This window comes from Xyrauchen texanus, chromosome 5 (genome assembly GCF_025860055.1).
Source record: "Xyrauchen texanus isolate HMW12.3.18 chromosome 5, RBS_HiC_50CHRs, whole genome shotgun sequence".
Lineage (NCBI taxonomy): Eukaryota > Metazoa > Chordata > Actinopteri > Cypriniformes > Catostomidae > Xyrauchen > Xyrauchen texanus.
In genome coordinates, this window is record NC_068280.1 from 30,535,994 (window position 1) to 30,557,167 (window position 21,174).

The 21,174-nt window shown below is 44.3% G+C and overlaps 1 protein-coding gene across 1 annotated transcript in view; it reads right to left on the reverse strand.

Moving 5' to 3' along the window:
• LOC127643526 (slit homolog 2 protein-like) overlaps nucleotides 1-21,174 on the reverse strand; it is a 111,627-nt gene that overhangs the window by 43,184 nt on the left and 47,269 nt on the right. The window contains exons 15-21 of the mRNA XM_052126320.1: nucleotides 19,164-19,314; nucleotides 18,373-18,447; nucleotides 18,110-18,253; nucleotides 17,795-17,938; nucleotides 7,775-7,941; nucleotides 7,483-7,615; nucleotides 7,176-7,244 (exon numbers count right to left, since the gene is read on the reverse strand). Of these exons, the coding sequence (XP_051982280.1) occupies nucleotides 7,176-7,244; nucleotides 7,483-7,615; nucleotides 7,775-7,941; nucleotides 17,795-17,938; nucleotides 18,110-18,253; nucleotides 18,373-18,447; nucleotides 19,164-19,314 (883 nt within the window). The remainder of the gene's footprint in view (nucleotides 1-7,175; nucleotides 7,245-7,482; nucleotides 7,616-7,774; nucleotides 7,942-17,794; nucleotides 17,939-18,109; nucleotides 18,254-18,372; nucleotides 18,448-19,163; nucleotides 19,315-21,174) is intronic.

Consider the following 21,174-nt stretch of genomic DNA (forward strand, 5'->3'; position numbering starts at 1 on the left):
AAATTAAAGAATTACATCACAAGTTTTATTGCATGACGTAAGACAATGCAGTAGAACTGATGTAAAAACAATTTCATTTTAAAGATGTTCAAACAGCAGATCTACACTATTTATGCCGTGACTTTTAAAAACTGCAAACAGCATACACAGAACAAGTACAGTTGTGTTAAATTCAAAGTCATAATAAAACATACAGAAGCCTTCAGCAATCTTTATGCATTGCTTCACTAGAAGTTACTTTTCTTTGAGGGCATTTTTTTATAAACTTCCTTTTGCTCTTAATATTTGGTATTATTCTTTATAAACTGACAAAAAATGTACTTAGGACCTCTCTAAGAACATCCATGCTGCCCTGCAAAGGCAAAATGCAGTAACTACGTCAGTATTGAGAAATGTTGTGACTGTCCAGTTGAATGTACCCATGCTAATGCACTGATTTTATATAATAGTTGAGTCAAACCCATCTGATGCCCAATTTCAGTCATAATTGAGTTTTGACAAATGTAAAGGTATTGCGTTGTGCCTTTGAATGGCAGTATGGTATAAATAACTAATTTGGACCAGAGGAGGAAGGGAAATTAGTAATTAGTCTGTTGACATATGTAATTGATGAATATGTTCATTTGTGTGTATAATGATTGTAGTTCATTAGAGGCTAATTCTAGTGTTGGGTTTGAGTCTGTCACGATCCCCTGTTGTCTGCCCCGTGTTTCTTGTTACCGTCACAAACTACACTTCCCATGATTCCCGGCCCTCATCACTGCCAGCCTTGTGTCATTGTTCTCACCTGATTGTCGTTTGTCATCATCATGTCTCCTGTGTATTTAAACCCTGATGCTTCTCCATTCCCCTGTCGATTGTTGATGAATGTGGATGTTTGGATGTAGCTGTCTTAATATGTTTACCCAGTTTGTCTAGTTTACCTTTGTCCACCGTGGATGTTTCTTCAGCCCGTGTTTCCTTTGGATGTTTTCGTGTTTTTTTTTGTATTCCCATCGTGAACGTTTCCTTTGTTACAGTCTTGTTTGTTTTTACTTTGTTTTCAATAAAACCCGCACTTGGATCCTCACCCCTCGTCTGCCTCCTCCTGCCTTCGTTACAGAGTCCACCTTAATCGAGTCGGACTCAAGACCGAGTCAATAACAGGCCAAGTCTGAGTCGAATCCAAGTATTAATCGAATTAATCTGTTCATGAATCTGAATTAAAGTGTAACCATACACTCAACATCAGTATTTTAAGCTTATTTTAACCTTCACAACTAAGAAAAACTATTTGTCAATATAAATGTAACAAAAACACCTCAGTTGCATTTCATATATACATTTTATGATTAGTATCTTGCTGAACAAACTTCAAACTAGTTTCAGAATGAAAGCATATGCTTTATGGGTATGAAGACAAAACTGTCCTTCAACACACTTCTTATTGCGTTCTGTTGACATTTCAATAATTTGTGCTTTTTCCACTCAAACATAGACTAAAGAATGTGAAAGCTGCATTACTCACTACAGAGGTATTATTATTTAAAAAAATTTATTTAGTTTTATAGTTCATTTTCAATTTGTCCATTCAATTTAATTTAGTTTTATCTAAAATTATGAATGAAATACATTTAATGTAATTAATTAAATACATTGAATGTGTTTACTACATTTAATAAATGGTAATATTAACACATTAAATAAATGGCAATAAAATTAAATACAACAACAACATAACAGAAAGGATCAGATACCATTAAAAATTAATGTTTATACTACTAAACTTCACACTTTTCGGTCCTCCTGCTGTGTCCAGGTGTAACCTACTTCCCTAAAGTCAAGATCAAATTTTTATTATAAACTCTGTAGTTGTATTCTTTTCAATTTATATTTAGTATGGATAATAGATGAATAGAGACTTCTCCTCTCACTTGTGTATTTATGGAAATTTTTGCCAATAAAATGCAAGTTACAGCTTTACAGGTATTACACAGAGGTTGCGCTCCAAATATGTGATGGACTGAGTTTTCAATTACAATCATCCATCATGTTAGTATAAATGTCCTTGATATGTAGTACATTTTATTTTGTCTCGATATAGTCAACATTTTCAGTTACAAATGATTTTACGTAGTGAGCATGAGTCTGATAAACCTTCTGTTCCCTATCTGTCACTCACTCAACGTTGTGTCAATGTAGTAACACTAGGGGTTGCCCTTGGGAGCCCCAACCACCTCTGATCTTTGAGAAAAATAAGAATTGGCGTGTGGAATTTGCATACCACTCCCCTGGACAAAGGGGTATAAAAGAGCTAGCTCACAACCAATCATTCAGAGTTTTTCCTTGGAGTCAAGCAGTTGTGTTCATCGAGCTGAATTCCTCTGCTGATCCATCCACCTCTCAAGAAAGCTGTTGGATTTATGGTGCATTATGGCGGTTTCTCCCCCTCATGCACCAGTGGACTGCAGAGAACTCCCCTGGGAGCTTCAACAGTCTACAGTAAAAGAGTATATATATTCTTGCAATAAGAGTATATTTTCCTACTAAAAGTGTGCCACTGACGGAGACCGTCTTTTTATATGTGTTTAATTTCTGGTTGCAGTCGTTATCTCTCCGCTTCCGATGGCCACGATCAATGTCTCAGGTGCTTGGGCACTGCCCACGCAGAGACAGTGTTCGTGGATGGGTCATGTACTCACTGTGAGATCATGACCAGGTCAAAGTTGCGGTCGTGGCTTTCCTTCATCAGAGGGAAAGCCACCCCAGTGGCTCCCAGCCTCTGTCCTTCTACCTACGGGTTTGAGGTCACATTGGTTAGTACTGGGGGTGATTTGGGGACCCAATGGGAGCTGCTCCACATGGTAGCCCCCACATACCTCCCATTCCCCAGCATGCTCGTTCACCCCGATCAAGTTCTGGGATGACACTGCTGGCTCGTCTCAGGGTGAGTTTGCGGTCTTATTCGGAGCTCGTGAAGCAGATGAGCTCTCGATAGCAGTATCGGAGAGCAGGCTGGTTCAGTCTGATGAAGAGGACTCGTCTTGCAGGCCGACGCGGAGCTGACAAGGCGGTTGCGGTGCACCTGTGTCTGAGATACCTGTACAGGGCCTGTAGGTTCATGTCGTCACTGCTGACAAAGGCCTACAGTTCTACTTGACAGGCCACCTCCACCCTGCACGCCATGGCTCTCCTGCAAGTGCACTAAGCCAAGGCACTGAGAGGCTTGCACAAGTGTAGTTCTGACCCGGGAATGATGAAGGAGCTGTACTCGGCAACTGATGTCAGGCAGGCGATGTCCATATTGGTGGTACAGGTGCGCCACCTTTGACTCAACTTGGTTGAGATGAGGGAGGCTGACAAGGTACGGTTCCTTGATGCCCCCATCTCTCAGGGTGGCCTATTCAGCGATGCCATTGAGGACTTTGCCCAGCAGTTATTGGTGGTTAAGAAGCAGACGGAGGCTATTTAGCACATACTGCCCCAGTGCAGATGAAGATCCCACATCCCGTCTGCTCATCGCCAAGGGCTTCCCCCTGCTGCAACAACACCGACTCCAGTGCAGACCGCCCCAAAGGGCTGGGAGGAGAATCTTTTGTTGCCTTTCCTTTGATTTCGCCTTGCACAAACTCCCATTCAAGATGGTGACACAGAAACATTCTAGTGAGCGTGAAGATTGGTTCGTGGCAGAAGACCTGAAGGACGCATACTTCCATGTCTTGGTTTTACATTGGCACAGGCCCTTTTTGCAGTTTACCTTTGAGGGCCGGGCGTACCACTACAAAGTCCTCCCCTTCGGCCTGTCCCTGTTGCCTCGCGTCTTCACGAAAGTCACGGAGGTAGCCCTTGTCCCGCTAAGGGAGGTGGGCATCCACATCCTGAACTGATCTTAATGACTGGCTGATTCTAAACTTGTTGTGTTTGCACAGGGACCTGCTGCTCAGGCACCTCAGCCAGCTGGAGCTTTGGGTCAACTGGCAAAAGAGCAAGCTCTCCCCAGTTCAGAGCATCTCTTTTCTTAGGATGGAGTTAGACTCATGAGTGAGCGTGCGCAGTCGGTGCTGAACTGCCTGAAGCCATTCAGGTGGAGAATGGCAGTCCCACTGAAACAATTTCAGAGGCTCCTGGTGCATATGGTGTCCTCAGCGGCAGACAGACCATGGATGCATATGAGACCACTTCAGCACTGGTTTCAGACTCGAGTCCAGAGATGGGCATGGCGCCGCGGGGCACATCGCGTGGTCAATACGCCAATCTGCCACCGCTTGTTCAGCTCTTGAACAGACCTTGCATTTCTGCAGGCAGGGATCCCCTTAGTGCAGGTATCCAGGCTCGTTCTGGTTACAACAGACACCTCCGAGCATGGCTGGGGCACCGTGTGCAACGGGCACGCAGTCGCCGGCTCCTGGACAGGTCCACGACTGCATTGGCATATCAACTGCCTCGAGTTGCTGGAAGTGTTTCTCGCCCTGCGGAGGCTTCGGCTGTTGATCCAGGGCAAGCGTGTGACTTCTCTGTAGTCAGCAGTGACTCAAGTCTTTGTGTGCCACTCACATTCCGGGCGACCTCAACAGCATTGTGGGCGTGCTTTCGCGGCAGGTCAAGCTCAGTGGAGAGTGGAGACTCCAACCCCAGGTGGTCCAGCTGATTTAGTGTCGATTCAGTCAAGCGCAGTTAGACCTGTTCGCTTCCTGTCAATCCTCCATCTGCCCGCTCTGGTATGCCCTGATCAAGGCTCTCCTCAGCACAGTCCCGGAGGCTATGCAAGTATGCATTCTCCCCAGTGAGCCTACTTCCACAGACCCTGTGAAAGGTCAGGGAGTACAAGAAGCAGGTCATCCTAGTAGAAAAATACTGGCCCCACCAGACTTACTTCTCAGACCTCACACTCCTCACGATAGCCCTCCTAGAGAATTTCCCTGAGAAGAGATCTCTTCTCTCAAGATGGGGCACCATCTGGCACCCACGACCAGACCTCTACAATCTCAATGTCTGGACAGGACGCGGAAGACCTAATTGGCCTACGATGGTAGACACGATCACTCAGGCTAGGGCTCCCTCTATGAGGCACCTGTGTGCCTTGAAGTGGCATCTGTTCGCTAAGTGGTGTTCTTCCCGACGCGAAGACCCCCAGAGATGTGCAGTCAGGTTGGTACTTTCCTTCCTGCAGGAAAGGTTGGAGGGGCAGCTGTCCCCGTCCACCTTGAAGGTGTATGTGGCCGCTATAGCGGAACACCACGATGCAGTTGATGGTAAGTCTCTCGGGAAGCACAACCTGATCATCAGGTTCCTTAGAGGCACGAGGAGGTTGAATCCTCCTAGACCACGCCTCATTCCCTCATGAGATCTCTCAGTGGTCCTACAGGGCCTGTGGGGAGCCCCGTTTGAGCCCCTGGAGTCAGTTGAGCTAAAGGCGTGTTCCCTGTGGCAGGCGAGTTCTCTGAGAAACTCGATGCTGGCCCAGTATGTGTGCTAAATAGGCCCTCTAATGGGGTAGGTGCTCCACATGTGCTGGTTGCCTGTATGTAACTTCCATGAGAAAGTTTCCCCATTTGAGTCCCCTCTGCCACCGGTCACCGTGTTTGTAGAGCACTATTCCTGTATGATTGGACCTACCACGGGGACTTCTCCACATGCGACACTGCCGACAAAACTCGGTAATACCATGTGACGTATTTCCACAAAATTACCTCCCCTTCAGGCAGGGTGTGGTCTCCGTGGTGTCTTCCCCTTGGGAAGGGACAGCTCCCCGACGAGGACACTTGTGGCCCCCAGCTTTCTTTTTTGGGGAGTAAAAATAACAGAACAGGCCATTTTGCGGATTTACCCATTTTGGGCAGTCGACTTGTCCACGAGGTGCGGGGACCGTACGACACGTGTAGGAGCATTGGGGGAGGTTACGTAATTACTGGGTGCGCTGGCTACGAGACACGTAATAGTTTGCTTGTCTAGCACCGCCAGTCCACGTAACACAGTTCAGCTAGTTGTGCCATTTCGTATAGGGACCCCTAGAGTGACAGAAATGGAACATCCTGGTTACTTTCGTAAACTATGTTCCCTGATGGAGGGAATGAGACATTGTGTCCCTCCTGCCACAACACTGAACTACCCACTGAAATGGCCAGGACATGGTCTCGGCTCCCCAGCACAAAACCTGAATAAGTGGTTGCAAGCCAGCTCCTTTTATAACCCTATGTCCAGGGGAGTGGCATGCAAATTACACTCGTCAATTCCCATTGGCCTTTTCTCAAAGATCAGAGGTGTTTGAGGCTCCCAAGGGCGACCCCTAGTGTCACTACATTAACACAACATCTCGTTCCCTCCATCAGGGAACGGAGGTTATGAAAGTAACCAGGACATTCTATGTAATAATTTGCAGAGTTGGGGAATGTACTTTTTAAAGTGCACTTATGTTATTAATATTTCTGCATGAAAGTGGCACAGCATGGGCGCACAGATTAGAAAGTTAATAAAGTACTTTGAAAGAGTGCGTGCTGCTGCTCTCAGCCAGAATAATCACACGTAAGGACACATATGTGTGAAAACTGATGCGCAGTATCAAATATACAGACCGTATGATAGTACTAACTGTAGAGAGCACATCAATATGAAGACAAAGCCGGACATTTAGAGGCAATTCTGAAATCCCGGCAAGATGATTTTTCAGGTCTGAAAAAGAGGACATGTTCCAGAAAAAGAGGACGTATGGTCACCCTATGTTATGTTATCTTTTTGTTAGTTTGTTTGTTTTTCATTGCATCACAAATGCCATGGACTCGGCTGGAATCCAGAGTCCGAAATGCTTGAGTCCGAGTCAAGTCAGAGAGAAATTTATCTGAGTCTGTGTCAAGTCTAAGTTCATTAAAATTAGACTCATGGCTCGGACTTGGACTCGAACTCGAGTATTCCAACTCTAGCAAATTCAGTGGCAATCTTTGGTAGAGATGTAATATTATAGATTGCTCTCACATGAATGTCCAGGAAATGAGGTCCAAATCTAAAAACCTACTTGGAACAAATCTACAAACATTAAAATTTTCTGGATTTGGGTGGATGGGAAAATAGATGAAATACAATATGTACCAGGCAACTCTGTCCCTTTAAATGAGCCCAATATTTTTATGATTTGGTGGTTTTAAAAGGGCAGGGTCTGGATACCAGTACAGTATTTTATCTCCAGAGAGGGTTGTACCTACATGAGAGTGAGGTGTTTATAACTGGATAGTTCCAGAGAGACTTGCATGAACTGGTTGCCATCGAGATAGCTATCAGAAAAAGACAATCACGTTATTACTCTAACACAGAGGAAATAGCACATTAGCAACAGTGTAATAGGATAAACTTCAAAAACTCATATAGCAGGAGTGTACATTGCTTCAAACGTCAGCTATACGTTGTTGGAGACTGCCTGAATCAGATAAGAGTTATTTCGAAAATGGATATATCATGGAATTACTATGAGATTTGTGACTGTGGAGTACAAATGTGTTTGTGTACACTCACAGTTCTGTAGCATCTTTAGGAATGCCCTTGGGTAAAACCTTGAGTCCTTTATTACTGCAGCGAACCACTGAATCCAAACATGAACACTCAGCAGGACAGTAAGCCTGAGGTGAACAGCTATTCACATCATTACCTATAAAGGAAAGATAATTATACTCAGCGGCTGTGCTCAAGTTAGTGTAACAGATCTTATAGTGAACCTCTTAAGAGTTAGAAACAGGATCTTCAGTACCATGCAGACCTCTTACACACACACTCACACACACACACACACACACACAAATAGTCATACCGTCTTCACCGGCAAAGTCTTGTACGGCTACATCTTGAATAGGGATCTCTTTTAGAAAGTATGGGCTCTGACAGCGGGGGTTGCCTGTGACAATTAGTTTCTTACGAAGCCATTCTCCCAGGCAGGCCAGATGACAATTACAGTTAAATGGATTGGCCAGCAAGTTCCTGTGGAATTACACAAAGAAAAAAAATCAGCAAAGCATCCTGGAAGCTTACAAACAAATACAACACTTTGTTTTGATCCCTTTGTTTTCAAAAGGATCAAAAATCCTCCTGATATGTTTCCCCCATTTTTATTTTGCAAATAGTAAAGTATTGATCACAAAATAATTATTTTCCCCCAAAAAACTAAAACAAAAGGTCTTTAACCTTTTTCAGGCCAAGGACTCCCTGGTTGAAAGAGAAACGTAGCAGGGACCCTCAGCTACTGTACATATTGTATAATATTAAGGGGGTAATTCACTAAAAATGTATTGTGCCTGGTAAAAGTGAAAGTTATTTGCACGTGCTGCTGTCTGTGTTTAGAACCCAATTCACTAACGAATATACGCAGATCTGGCAACGGCACAAACATGTCTGCAAAATCGCTGTTGATTTTCTCCCCTTTTCTCCCTAGTTTGGAATACCCAATTCCAGTTGCCTTCGCGTCTGAGACCGTCAATCTGAACATTATATCACGTGGCTTGTTGAGCTTGTTACCGAGTAGACCCAGCGCGTGTGGAGGCTTCACGCTATTCTCCACAGCATCCACACATAACTCACCACGCGCCCCACAGAGAGAGAGATCCACATTATAGTGACCATGAGGAGGTTAACCATGGTACTCTGTCCACCCTAGCAACCCACCCTAGCCAATTGGTTGCTTAGGAAACCTGAATGGAGTCACTCAGCACACCCTGGATTCAAACTTGTGACTATCTGACACACTTGGGCAGGACTGAACAACATCACTGACTACTGTGATCTGAATCATCTCTTTAACATGCCGAAAGTGCACTTAACTACACTGCGCATCAGGATACATGCTAGGTCAGGGTTACTCAATAGGCAGACTCCGGTCCAGATCCGGACCAAAGGAAAATTCAATCCGGTCCGAGATCTAAATCTTTATGCTTGTTATCTGACCTGTGTTTTGTAAGCATACATGCATAGGTGCTCGGAGCAGGAATATAGCGCGCTCAACGCTAAAGAGAAATCTTCCTCGTTAGAGTGGGAATATAGCGTGCCCAGTGCTGCGTGCTTATTTCCATGCTGAACATGCTTTATTCCCGCTCCGCACGCATTGCCTCTCTCCCAACTATGTGTGTGTGTGTGTGTGTGTGTGTGTGTGTGAGAGAGAGAGAGAGTTTATTCACACAGATGTATATGAGAGATTAATTTATTTGCGAGTGAGTGAGTGTGTGTGTGTGTGTGAGTGTGTATTTATCACTTTGTGGGGACCAAATGTCCCCATAAGGATAGTAAAACCCGAAATTTTTGACCTTGTGGGGACATTTTGTCGGTCCCCATGAGATAAACAGCTTATAAATCATACTAAATTATGTTTTTTGAAAATGTAAAAATGCAGAAAGTTTTCTGTGAGGGTTAGGTTTAGGGGTAGGGTTAGGTTTAGGGGATAGAATATAAAGTTTGTACAGTATAAAAACCATTATGTCTATGGAAAGTCCCCATAAAACATGGAAACACTACATGAGTGTGCGTGTGTGTTTGGGTATATACACACGTGTGTGTGTAAATAAATAAAACTCTCTCTCCCTCACACACACGCACGCACGCACGCACGCACGCACGCCACGCACGCACACACACACACACACACACACAAGTGAATATATAAAACACACACACAGTTAGGAGTGTTTCACTACATGAACCCTTAGATGATACCTCAGAGAACCATACACTGAACTGAAGAACCTATACTGAACCATAAATAACTTTTTTAATCTCCAGAGAACCATGTAACTCAAATCAAGAACCCTACATCATAAAAAATGGTTCTTGACAAGAAGAAGGTTCTTTGTGGAACCTAAGGTGCTGCCAAGAACCATTTAAGAACCCTTTTTTTTAAGAGTGTATAGTCACCGCATAAAGTCCGAACTGAACGTAGATGAATGTGTGATTATTTTAACAACAGTAGCGGAGACACCTCTATAGATACTGGCATCTTTCGCTTAAACACACTAAAACACACAAAAATTAAGCAATGTAAATATGTCTTCATCTGTCTGATGTGTTATTCAAATGGTTCAGCTAAGCTAGGTTTGTGTAAGGACAAGTTAAAATGCTGCTTTTAGACTATTACCTTTTTTCTGTCTAATTACCTTTATTAATAAGCATGCATGGTCTATCCTACACTGTTCAGCTTTCAACACCATCATCCCAGCTATCCTATGGAATAAATGAACCCAGCTATCTGTTCCCACATCTATCTGTCAATGGATCACCAGCTTTCTGACGGACAAGCAGTAGAGGAAATTTACTTCCAGCACTGGTGCCCACCGGTTATGTGTGCTTTCCCCACTACTCTTCTCCCTATACACCAAAGACTACACCACCAAGGACCCCTCTGTTAAGCTCCTGAATTTTGCAGACGGCACTACTGTCATTGGCCTCATCCAAGATGACAATGAGCCTGCATACAGAAGGGAGGTTGAACAGCTGGCTCACTGGTGCAGTCATAAAATCCTGGAGCTGAACATGCTCAAAACAGTGGAGATGATTGTGGACTTTAGGAGGAACACCCCAACATTGACCCAGCTCACCATTCTAAACAGCACTGTGGGAGCAGTGGAGTCAGTCAGGATCCTGGGCACTACCATCTCAAAGGAAGTGGGAGAGCCACAATGACTCCATTGTGAAAAAGGCCCAGCAGAGGTTATACTTCCTTTGGTAGTTGAGGAAGTTTAACCTGCCACAGGCACTGCTGATACAGTTCTCCTCAGCAGTCATTTAGTCTGTCCTCTGCACTTCAATAACTGTCAGGTTTGGTTCAGCTACGAAATCATACATCAGAAGAATACAAAAGGACAGTTTGGACTGCTGGGAGGATTATTTGTTGCCCCCTGACCTCCCTTCAAGAACTGTACACTTTCAGAGTGAGGAAAAGGGCTGGTAAAATCACTTTGGACCCCACTCACTCGGCCCACTACCTTTTTGAACTGTTGCCATCTGGCCGACACTACAGAGCACTTGAGCATCAGAACAATTAGTCACAAGAACAGTTTTTCCCCTCAGGCTATCCATCTCATGAATAGTTAAAACTATACTATAATTTCGTGCAATACACAGCCTAGTCAGTTATATTATTTAACATATCTTACCTCTTCTGCATTACATTCCCTTGCACTGTATATAACAGATTTGTTTTTGTACATGCTATATGTATATTGTTGTCTTATTGTGTATTTCTACAGTATATATACCTATATTTTTATTCGCTCTTTATTTTTGTTCTATTTTTATTTTGTATTATCATGTCTTGTTGTTGTATTGTTTGTGCACTGGAAGCTTCTGTCAGGAAGAACATTTCCTTGTATGTGGATGCATACTTGGCAATAAAGCTCCTTCTGATGTTAGCCTTTCATAATTAACAAACAGATTTTTGTTCTAATTTTATGAAAATTAATCAGAGACGTCATCATGGCATCGGTGGCAAGGAAAGCCTATTTATACTTAAATTAAGCAAACTGTATTGTTATGCTTCACTGTTGTTATGTAAATTGTTTGTTGTAAGCAGATTCTCACTTTACGGAAAATATAAAAATTGTCCATTCAGACTTTTACATTTTTATACATTTTCTCTCAGGGGACAACCTTGAACCCCTATACAGTATTTTATATGAATCAAAAATCCTCCTATAGGTTATGTATTACCTTGTCTTGTTTCACCGTTGCCCTTTGTTTATCATTTTTGTCACTTTTGTAACTCCTTAGTTTTCACTTTTGTCCCTTGTTTAGTTCCATAGTCTCCTTGTTAGCTTTCGTGTTCACCGTTCATTGTTTGCACCTGCCCCCATTAATTTGCCATTTGCTTCTGTTTATCATCTTGTTATCTTGTTTGAGTTCTGTTTGTTCATTGGCCCCTTTGTCCCTTGTTCATGTATTTATACCCCGGTTCTTTGTTCAGTCCTGGTCTATCGTTGTTTGTTGTTAGCCTGGTATGTGTTCCCTGCCTGAGTTCTCTGTTTTGTTGCCTGAGTTCTCTGTTTTGTTTTATCCTGCCCGTGTTTCAGTTTTATGTTTTATTTCCCCATTGAGGGTTGTTCCTTTGTGTTTACTTGCTTGTTTATTAAATAAAGTCAAACCGCATTTGGATCCGCATCTCCTCGTCTGCCTCGCTGCTCAATCGTTACAGAACGATAGACCAAACCATGGATCCAGTGGTTTTACGCGCCAGATACCACCTGCTCTGCCTGAGGCAAGAGGACCGTCCGACTGAGGCCCACGTCCGCGACTTCCTAGAACTTGCGGCTGTTGCGGACTTCCTGGACACCTCCCTTGTGGTCTTCTTCAGGGACAACCTGAGTGGCTGGCTGAAGGAGCGGCTGCCGCCAGCATCACGCGGCTGGACTCTCCGCGACTTCCTGGAGGTGACCTTACTGTTGTGCGGCTCCCCGTTCACTGTGGGCCATGCTGGGAAGGACCCTACCTCCCCACCTACTGTGGAGACTCTTCAGCCGTCCCAGGCTCTCCCTGTCACGCCTGCCCCAGAGCCCACGCCTGCCCTGGTCTGCGAGCCAGAGCCCACGCCTGCCCCGGTCTGCGAGCCAGAGCTCACGCCTGTCACCATGAGCGAGCCAAAGCCTACGCATGTCACGGTGAGCGAGCCTGCGCCCACGCCTGTCACGGTGAGCGAGCCAGCGCCCACGCATGTCACTGTGAGCAAGCCAGCGCCCACGCATGTCACTGTGAGCGAGCCAGCGCCCACGCATGTCACTGTGAGCGAGCCTGCGCCTGCGGCCTCTACCGTCAGCGAGCCGGAGCCCTTGCCAGCCACGGCCAGCGAGCCTGAAGCCATGCTGACCAGGAACAGCGTCCCAGCTTCGCCAGTCGCATCAGCCCGAAGGAAGAGGAGAAGGGGAAAGGTCTCTGCTCTCCAGCCTCCGCCTGCCGCGGCCCCGTGCCCTGGACCGCTCTTGGCTCTGCCCTCAGGGCCCAGCGAACCCAAGCCGGCGCATACCACGGTAGCCCAGCCAGTGCCTGTCGCCTCAGAGGTCGGTGAGCCAGTGCCTGTCGCCTCAGAGGTCAGTGAGCCAGTGCCTGTCGCCTCAGAGGTCAGTGAGTCAGTGCCTGTAGCCTCGACCGTCCCTGAGCCAGCGCCTGTAGCCTCGACCGTCCCTGAGCCAGCGCCTGTAGCCTCGACCATCCCAGAGCCAGCGCCAGTAGCCATGACCATCCCAGAGCCAGCGCCAGTAGCCATGACCGTCCCAAAGCCAGCGCCAGTAGCCATGACCGTCCCAGAGCCAGCGCCAGTAGCCATGACCGCCCAAGAGCCAGTGCCAGTAGCCACGACCGTCCAAAAGCCAGCGCCAGTAGCCATGACCGTCCAAAGGCCAGCACCAGTGGTCACGCCCGTCCAAGAGTCAGCGCCTCTCGAGCCTCCCAGAGCTCCTCTCGAGCTTCCTAGTACTCTGCCTTCCGAGCCTTCCGAGCTTTCCAGAGCTCTGACTTCTGAGCCTCCTAGGGCTCCGCCTCCCAAGTCTCTCGAGCCTTCCAGGGCTCCTCCTCCCGAGCCTCCTAGGGCTCCGCCTCTCAAGTCTCTTGAGTCTTCCAGGGCTCCTCCTCCTGACCCTTCCAGGGCTCCGCCTCCCAAGTCTCTCGAGCCTTCCAGGGCTCCTCCTCCCGAGCCTCCTAGGGCTCCGCCTCTCAAGTCTCTCGAGTCTTCCAAGGCTCCGCCTCTCAAGCCTCTCGAGCCTTCCAGGGCTCCGCCTCTCAAGTCTCTCGAGTCTTCCAGGGCTCCTCCTCCCGAGCCTTCCAGGGCTCCGCCTCTCAAGTCTCTCAAGCCTCTCGAGCCTTCCAGGGCTCTGCCTCTCAAGCCTCTCGAGCTTCCCAGAGCTCCACCTCTCAAGCCTCTCGAGCCTTCTAGGGCTCCGCCTCTCAAGTCTCTCGAGCCTTCCAGGGCTCCGCCCCTCAGGCCTCTCGAGCCTTCTACGGCTCCGCCTCCGAAGTCCTCCTTGGCTCCGCCTCATGCGGCTCCGCCGGCCCCTATCCTGCGGCCACCACCCAGGTCCCCCAAGCCTACCCACATCCCGTGGTCAATTCCCAGGCCTCCTACACCTGTCCCTGCCTGGTCGATACCTCCCTGGACCCCTAAACCTGTCCCTTTGTGCCCCCAGGGACTGCCTAATTGGCCCTGTGGACTGTCTCATTTCCCTTTGTGCCCTCGTGGACCGTCTCATTTCCCCTCGTTGCCCCTCTTGGACTTCCTGCCTGCCCTTTGTGCCCCCTTGGATTTCCTGCCTGCCCTCTGTGCCCCTTGGTCTGCCTTCTTGCTCTTGTGCCCCCCTGGTCTGCCTGTCTGCCCCGGTGCCATCATTTTGTTTTATGTGGGTTTTTTGTCTTTGGTTTTTGTTCTTTTGGATCGTATGGAATCCGATCCTTTGAGGGGGGCTCTGTTATGTATTACCTTGTCTTGTTTCACCGTTGCCCTTTGTTTATCATTTTTGTCACTTTTGTAACTCCTTAGTTTTCTTTTGTCCCTTGTTTAGTTCCATAGTCTCCTTGTTAGCTTTCGTGTTCACCGTTCATTGTTTGCACCTGCCCCCGTTAATTTGCCATTTGCTTCTGTTTATCATCTTGTTATCTTGTTTGAGTTCTGTTTGTTCATTGGCCCCTTTGTCCCTTGTTCATGTATTTACAGGTGAAACTCAAAAAATTTGAATATTGTGCAAAAGTTCATTAATTTCAGTAATTCAACTTAAAAGGTGAAACTAATATATTATATAGACTCATTACAAGCAAAGTAAGATATTTCAAGCCTTTATTTGATATAATTTTGATGATTATGGCTTACAGCTTATGAAAACCCCAAATTCAGAATCTCAGAAAATTAGAATATTGTGAAAAGGTTCAGTATTGTAGGCTCAAAGTGTCACACTCTAATCAGCTAAACACCTGCAAAGGGTTCCTGAGCCTTTAAATGGTCTCTCAGTCTGGTTCAGTTGAATTCACAATCATGGGGAAGACTGCTGACCTGACAGTTGTGCAGAAAACCATCATTGACACCCTCCACAAGGAGGAAAAGCCTCAAAAGGTAATTGCAAAAGAAGTTGGATGTTCTCAAAGTGCTGTATCAAAGCACATTAATAGAAAGTTAAGTGGAAGGGAAAAGTGTGGAAGAAAAAGGTGCACAAGCAGCAGGGATGACCGTAGCCTGGAGAGGATTGTCAGGAAAAGGCCATTCAAATGTGTGGAGGAGCTTCACAAGGAGTGGACTGAGGCTTCAAATGTCGTATTCCTCTTGTCAAGCCGCTCCTGAACAACAAACAACGTCAGAAGCGTCTTACCTGGGCTAAAGAAAAAAATAACTGGTCTGTTGCTCAGTGGTCCAAAGTCCTCTTTTCTGATGAGAGCAAATTTTGCATCTCATTTGGAAACCAAGGTCCCAGAGTCTGGAGGAAGAATGGAGAGGCACACAATCCAAGATGCTTGAAGTCCAGTGTGAAGTTTCCACAGTCTGTGTTGGTTTGGGGAGCCATGTCATCGGCTGGTGTTGGTCCACTGTGCTTTATTAAGTCCAGAGTCAACTCAGCCGTCTACCGGGACATTTTAGAGCACTTCATGCTTCCTTCAGCAGACAAGCTTTATGGAGATGCTGACTTCATTTTCCAGCAGGACTTGGCACCTGCCCACACTGCCAAAAGTACCAAAACCTGGTTCAATGACCATGGTATTACTGTGCTTGATTGGCCAGCAAACTCGCCTGACCTGAACCCCATAGAGAATCTATGGGGCATTGCTAAGAGAAAGATGAGAGACATGAGACCAAACAATGCAGAAGAGCTGAAGGCCGCTATTGAAGCATCTTGGTCTTCCATAACACCTCAGCAGTGCCACAGGCTGATAGCATCCATGCCACGCCGCATTGAGGCAGTAATTAATGCAAAAGGGGCCCAAACCAAGTACTGAGTACATATGCATGATTATACTTTTCAGAGGGCCGACATTTCTGTATTTAAAATCCTTTTTTTTAATTGATTTCATGTTATTTTCTAATTTTCTGAGATTCTGAATTTGGGGTTTTCATAAGCTGTAAGCCATAATCATCAAAATTATATCAAATAAAGGCTTGAAATATCTTACTTTGCTTGTAATGAGTCTATATATTATATTAGTTTCACCTTTTAAGTTGAATTACTGAAATTAATGAACTTTTGCACGATATTCTAATTTTTCGAGTTTCACCTGTATACCCCGGTTCTTTGTTCAGTCCTGGTCTATCGTTGTTTGTTGTTAGCCTGGTATGTGTTCCCTGCCTGAGTTCTCTGTTTTGTTGCCTGAGTTCTCTGTTTTGTTTTATCGTGCCCGTGTTTCAGTTTTATGTTTTATTTCCCCATTGAGGGTTGTTCCTTTGTGTTTACTTGCTTGTTTATTAAATAAAGTCAATCCGCATTTGGATCCGCATCTCCTCGTCTGCCTCGCTGCTCAATCGTTACACTATACTATGTCCCATACATATTCTGAAAGTAAAAATGTTTAAACACAAAAACTGGACCGCTGTCATTCAGCTTCAAAACAAACTTTTGCTCTTTCTCTGAGAGTTTTGAAGAGACTATTTTGACTGTTTTTTTTTTTTGTTTGTGTTTTTTTTTTTTACAAAGTACTATTGCTGCCAATGTGGCAAGTTATAAAAAATATTCAAAAATATATATTATATAGTTTCATAGCAATATGACACCGTTTAAGCGACGTATCATTCTCCAGACCTTTGCTGGGAAGAAAATGTAGAGATCAGACCTCTTTTAATTTAATACCACTTGCTAGGTTATAAAGATGTTTACCATAATTTCATCATTATTTGATGAATTACTGCTGATTGATAGAAAATGCACACACACATCTCTTTAAAATAAAATTCATTTTAAAGCCTGTTTTCATCTGGTGGTTATAGCAGGCAGCTATTAATTGCGGCAGGCAATTTTTGTGCAATCTATTGTAAGTCTTATTTGTAAGTCGCCCCCGTAGTCTTGAATTTTCAGCCTGGCATATAATAACATGTGTATAGTATCATATTATTGGATTTACTTACTGTACAATAATTCATTTTCATTTTACTTGATACATTTTAATGATGCAAAGGCAATTAAATATTTAGCTGAACTTGAAAAGGAATATTCCAGGTTCAATACAAGATAAGATAAACCGACAGCTTTGGTGACATACTCTAATGTTGATTACCAAAAATAAAATAAAATCGAGGTTACAGTGAGGGGCCAATTTTAAAGGTTTAAAGACAGAAATGAGAAACGTATAATTTTATAAAAGCACATTTTCTATAAAACATTTTTTATTTTTTTGCGTAAAGTTGTTTAAATCGTCGATTTATGGATGTTTTACAGATGTTTTAGAGTTTTAGGGTTTACAGTGTTATGTCCAGGTCAATGAAGTTGTAAAATTGGATATTACTTAACACAGAAAAGGTTAGCAATATTTAAATCTTGTGGCTATATTTTGAAAGTGAGCATCTTAACGTTCACTGATTGGCCCATTCACTTCCATTGAAAGAGCCTCACTTTAACCCAGATTTTAGCTTTTTTTTAAAGAAAAGGAGGGGCAAATTTAAATAAATTTTAGAGATATCAACATTATGTCACAAATGCTGTCAATTGAGCTTAACTTGCATTGAACCCAAATATTCAATTCACTTAAAATAGCTTTTTTATTTTTCACAAAAATCTTAGATAAAACAATAATTGGCTGACATACTTTTAAAGACCCCCTGCTACAGTAAACATTGACGAAGAGAAGAGAAGAGAAGAGAAAAGAGAAGAGAAAATGTAGTGGGGTTGATACTCACAATGTTGAGAGGGAGTGGAGAGTGTCAAAGGCTCCCGGGGACATGGAAGTGATCAGGTTATCATAGAGGGAGAGCAGCCTCACAGAGCTCAGACCAGTAAAACTACCGTTATTGACACAGCTTATCTTGTTACTCCTCAACATCCTTCACATGACAAACACACAATCAATTAAACCAGCCAGAAGCTGCAAACCATGTTCCCATACCTAAGAGTAAAATTAGGCCAAGACTGCACATATTTGTTATTGTGATCAGCACAAAAATTATTGGTGTTTGGGAAGTCAATATACACGTGTACACATGTGTAGTACTCACAGTGTACGGAGGCCACCGAGACCTTTCAGCATACTGTAGTGCACGTTCTCTAAGCGGTTACTAGTTAATATGAGCTCATTCACGCCACTGGCCCCCTCAAACGTACCTTCCTCAATATCTGTGATCTTATTATTACTAAGGTTACTGTGGGAACACAAAAATGAGCATATATTAAAAGTACTCTGACAATGGTTACTTAAACAATTCCCTGTAAAATGAGACATGACACAGATAGAGACATAAATTGGGAGGCAGAGACTTACATTTTGCGCAGATGTGGAAGCTTCTTAAAAATTCCTGTTGACTCCAGCACTGTAAATTCATTATTGTTCAAGCGGCTATGTGGAAAAAACAAAGACCAAACACAACACACAACCAGTAAAATGTTAATTATTTGTTTAATGACTGTGTATCTGTTTTTATGCGTGTGCATGTTTATGTGTGTGTGTAAGTACCAAGCAGTCTTGGCTATGCCATTGCAGATAAAAGCAGTGTAGTTTGGTAATATCTAAAAACCCATCTCTAAAATCTGAGACCAGATTGAAAATATGGAATTTTATCATAGCAAAACAAAGAAAAGTAACAATGTAAAACAAAGATGAAATATTTAAGAGTCTGCACTATCTTGGTCACGAATCAAATGTAAGCCAAGGTGTGACAATGAACTACTTTGAACACAAGTCCAGATTTCCTTACTTATGTCCCGATTTCCTTGCTTCTATTGAAGCACACTCTTTGAAACATTCTTAAATCATGCTGAAATACCATGGAATGTCAGGTTTTGCACTTTTGGAGTGCATGCCAGCTCTTGTGCATGCTGTCATTTAAGCAAAAGGGGGACATACCAAATACTAAATATTTTGAAATACAAGTAATTATTTTTTTAGAAAATAATTTCACTAATGTTTTTATATATTTGGATCCCACTGTATATGCACATGTGAAACCTGCAAGTTTTCTATAACATGTTCATCTGTTTTATTATTCATCTTGTCCTTTTTTGCAGTGGCTTTGTAAGGGTAGATATAAACAAGTGTAAGACAGAGACACTCACAGTTCTGCTGTATATTGAGGAATGTGCTCTGGCATCTTGGTAAGTTTTTGTCCAGAGCAGTCCACTGTAGTTTCTTCACAGTGACATTTCTCTGGGCAGGCAAGATCAGCAAAGCAATCCCCACCTAGTTCAGATCGGTAGTCTTCCACACCTATAAATGTAAAACACACCACGCAATCACAAAAAGAGAGCGCATGAGAGAAACAGAGTGAAGAGCATGAGATAGAAAAAGAAAGCACAAAAAAGAGAGGAATGTGGAAAACCGTAAAGTGGTAAAGGATCACTGGGGTGAAACATCAAAGGTTAATTGTCCAAGAGCAGAGGAAACTCCAAGTTATCACCATGGCAAAATGCTATCAGTAATCTCCTGATTACTAAAACAACATATAAAGCCATGCTGACATATGACAGGGTTCCCAAACTATTTGACCAATGACTTTCCATGACTTTACCACAACTTTTACAATGGTATGTGATTATAACATAAGGATATTTTATAAACTGTAATTCACATTCAGAACAATTTACTAATGACACATTCATAAAAATAAAATTAAAAAAACGGACTCAAAAGAATTCTATCGGGAAGACACACAGGCTTGAGTTAAGTTTGAGATGCCATTATTTGATAGATGTAAAACGGGAGGTGATGTCTCTCTCTTTGGCGTAGGCCCCGTCCGTCAGTCCGATGGAGTTGTACCCGGAACCGTCATGTCCTGCCGGAGATAGGAGGCAGGGGCGAGGAGCCTACCCCCCTGCGGGACAGGGCTCAACTGGTGGTGGTGGGGAAGTGGAGGTTGCAGTGTTAGCACACCGAAACAGCAATGTGATAGATTGTGAGCGGACTTATAAAGCATTGGCTTACGTGCGATTGGCTAGGAGTTACCCAGCTAATGATGTGATGATGTACACCTGCTGGTCTTCCCACTAGAACTACGCTCCACTTCCATTTCTATCGGGAAGACACGCGTGTTTGAGTGAAGTTTCAGATGCCATTATTTGATAGATGTAAAACGGGAGGTGATGTCTCTCTCTTTGGCGTAGGGCCCGTTCGGCAGTCCGAGGGAGTTGTACCCGGAACCGTCATGTCCTGCCGGAGATAGGAGGCAGGGGCGAGGAGCCTACCCCCAAAAAGAGAGAAAGTAGTATACTACCCCCAAAAGAGATGATCCAGTTTGTTACGAACCAGGTCTTGTGTTGGGCGTTCATTCTGGAGGAGGAATTAAGAGATGTGAGTGTCAGAATTTGACGTGAAAGTTGCAATACCTCTGGCATGGTTGTGTGAAGCCTTTGCGATGGGAAAGCAGTTTTATTTAATTTTTTTGAGTTTGAGTTTGATTTCATCCCTGTGCATTTCCTCTTTGTCCTCAGGTGTGATTTTGGGCACTCTGTCGAGAGCCCCTGGTTGAGCAGAATCTTTGGTTTAGGCCGGCATTGCTGTGCAGCGTATTTGTTGAAAAATAAACAACATTTGAAAGGAAAAAGTTGTTTGAGGCATCTTTGCCGAAGGGGACAACGTGTGTAGAGCCATACGATAATGGCGACGTTGCGTGCAGTCCCTTCGTTGAAAGACATTTGGTATGAAAACCCTCCGGCGAGGGAAAAGTTGTTTGAGGTATCTTTGCTGAAGTTGACAATGTGTGTGGAGCCATACGATAATGGCGACATTGCGTGCAGTCCCTTCGTTGAAAGAAAACAACATTGATATGCAAACCCTCCGACGAGGGAAAAGTTGTTTGATGGTTATCTTTGCCAGAGTGAACAGCATACATAACGCCATACGATAATGGTGATGTTGTTCTGCCATACCTTGTTGAAAGCCATCTCGTTATGGTGCGAGCTTCCGGCGAGGGCGGCTGGTTTGAGCAATACCTATGCGAAGGAACTGTGCTTGAGATTATGGAAGCCCGGCAAGGGGAGACATAGTTATGTGCCGTCCTTGCAAACGGTGAGCTTGCTTGGATTGAATCATTGTGTAGTTAAGGATGAGCTGGGGAAGTGCCACCAACCA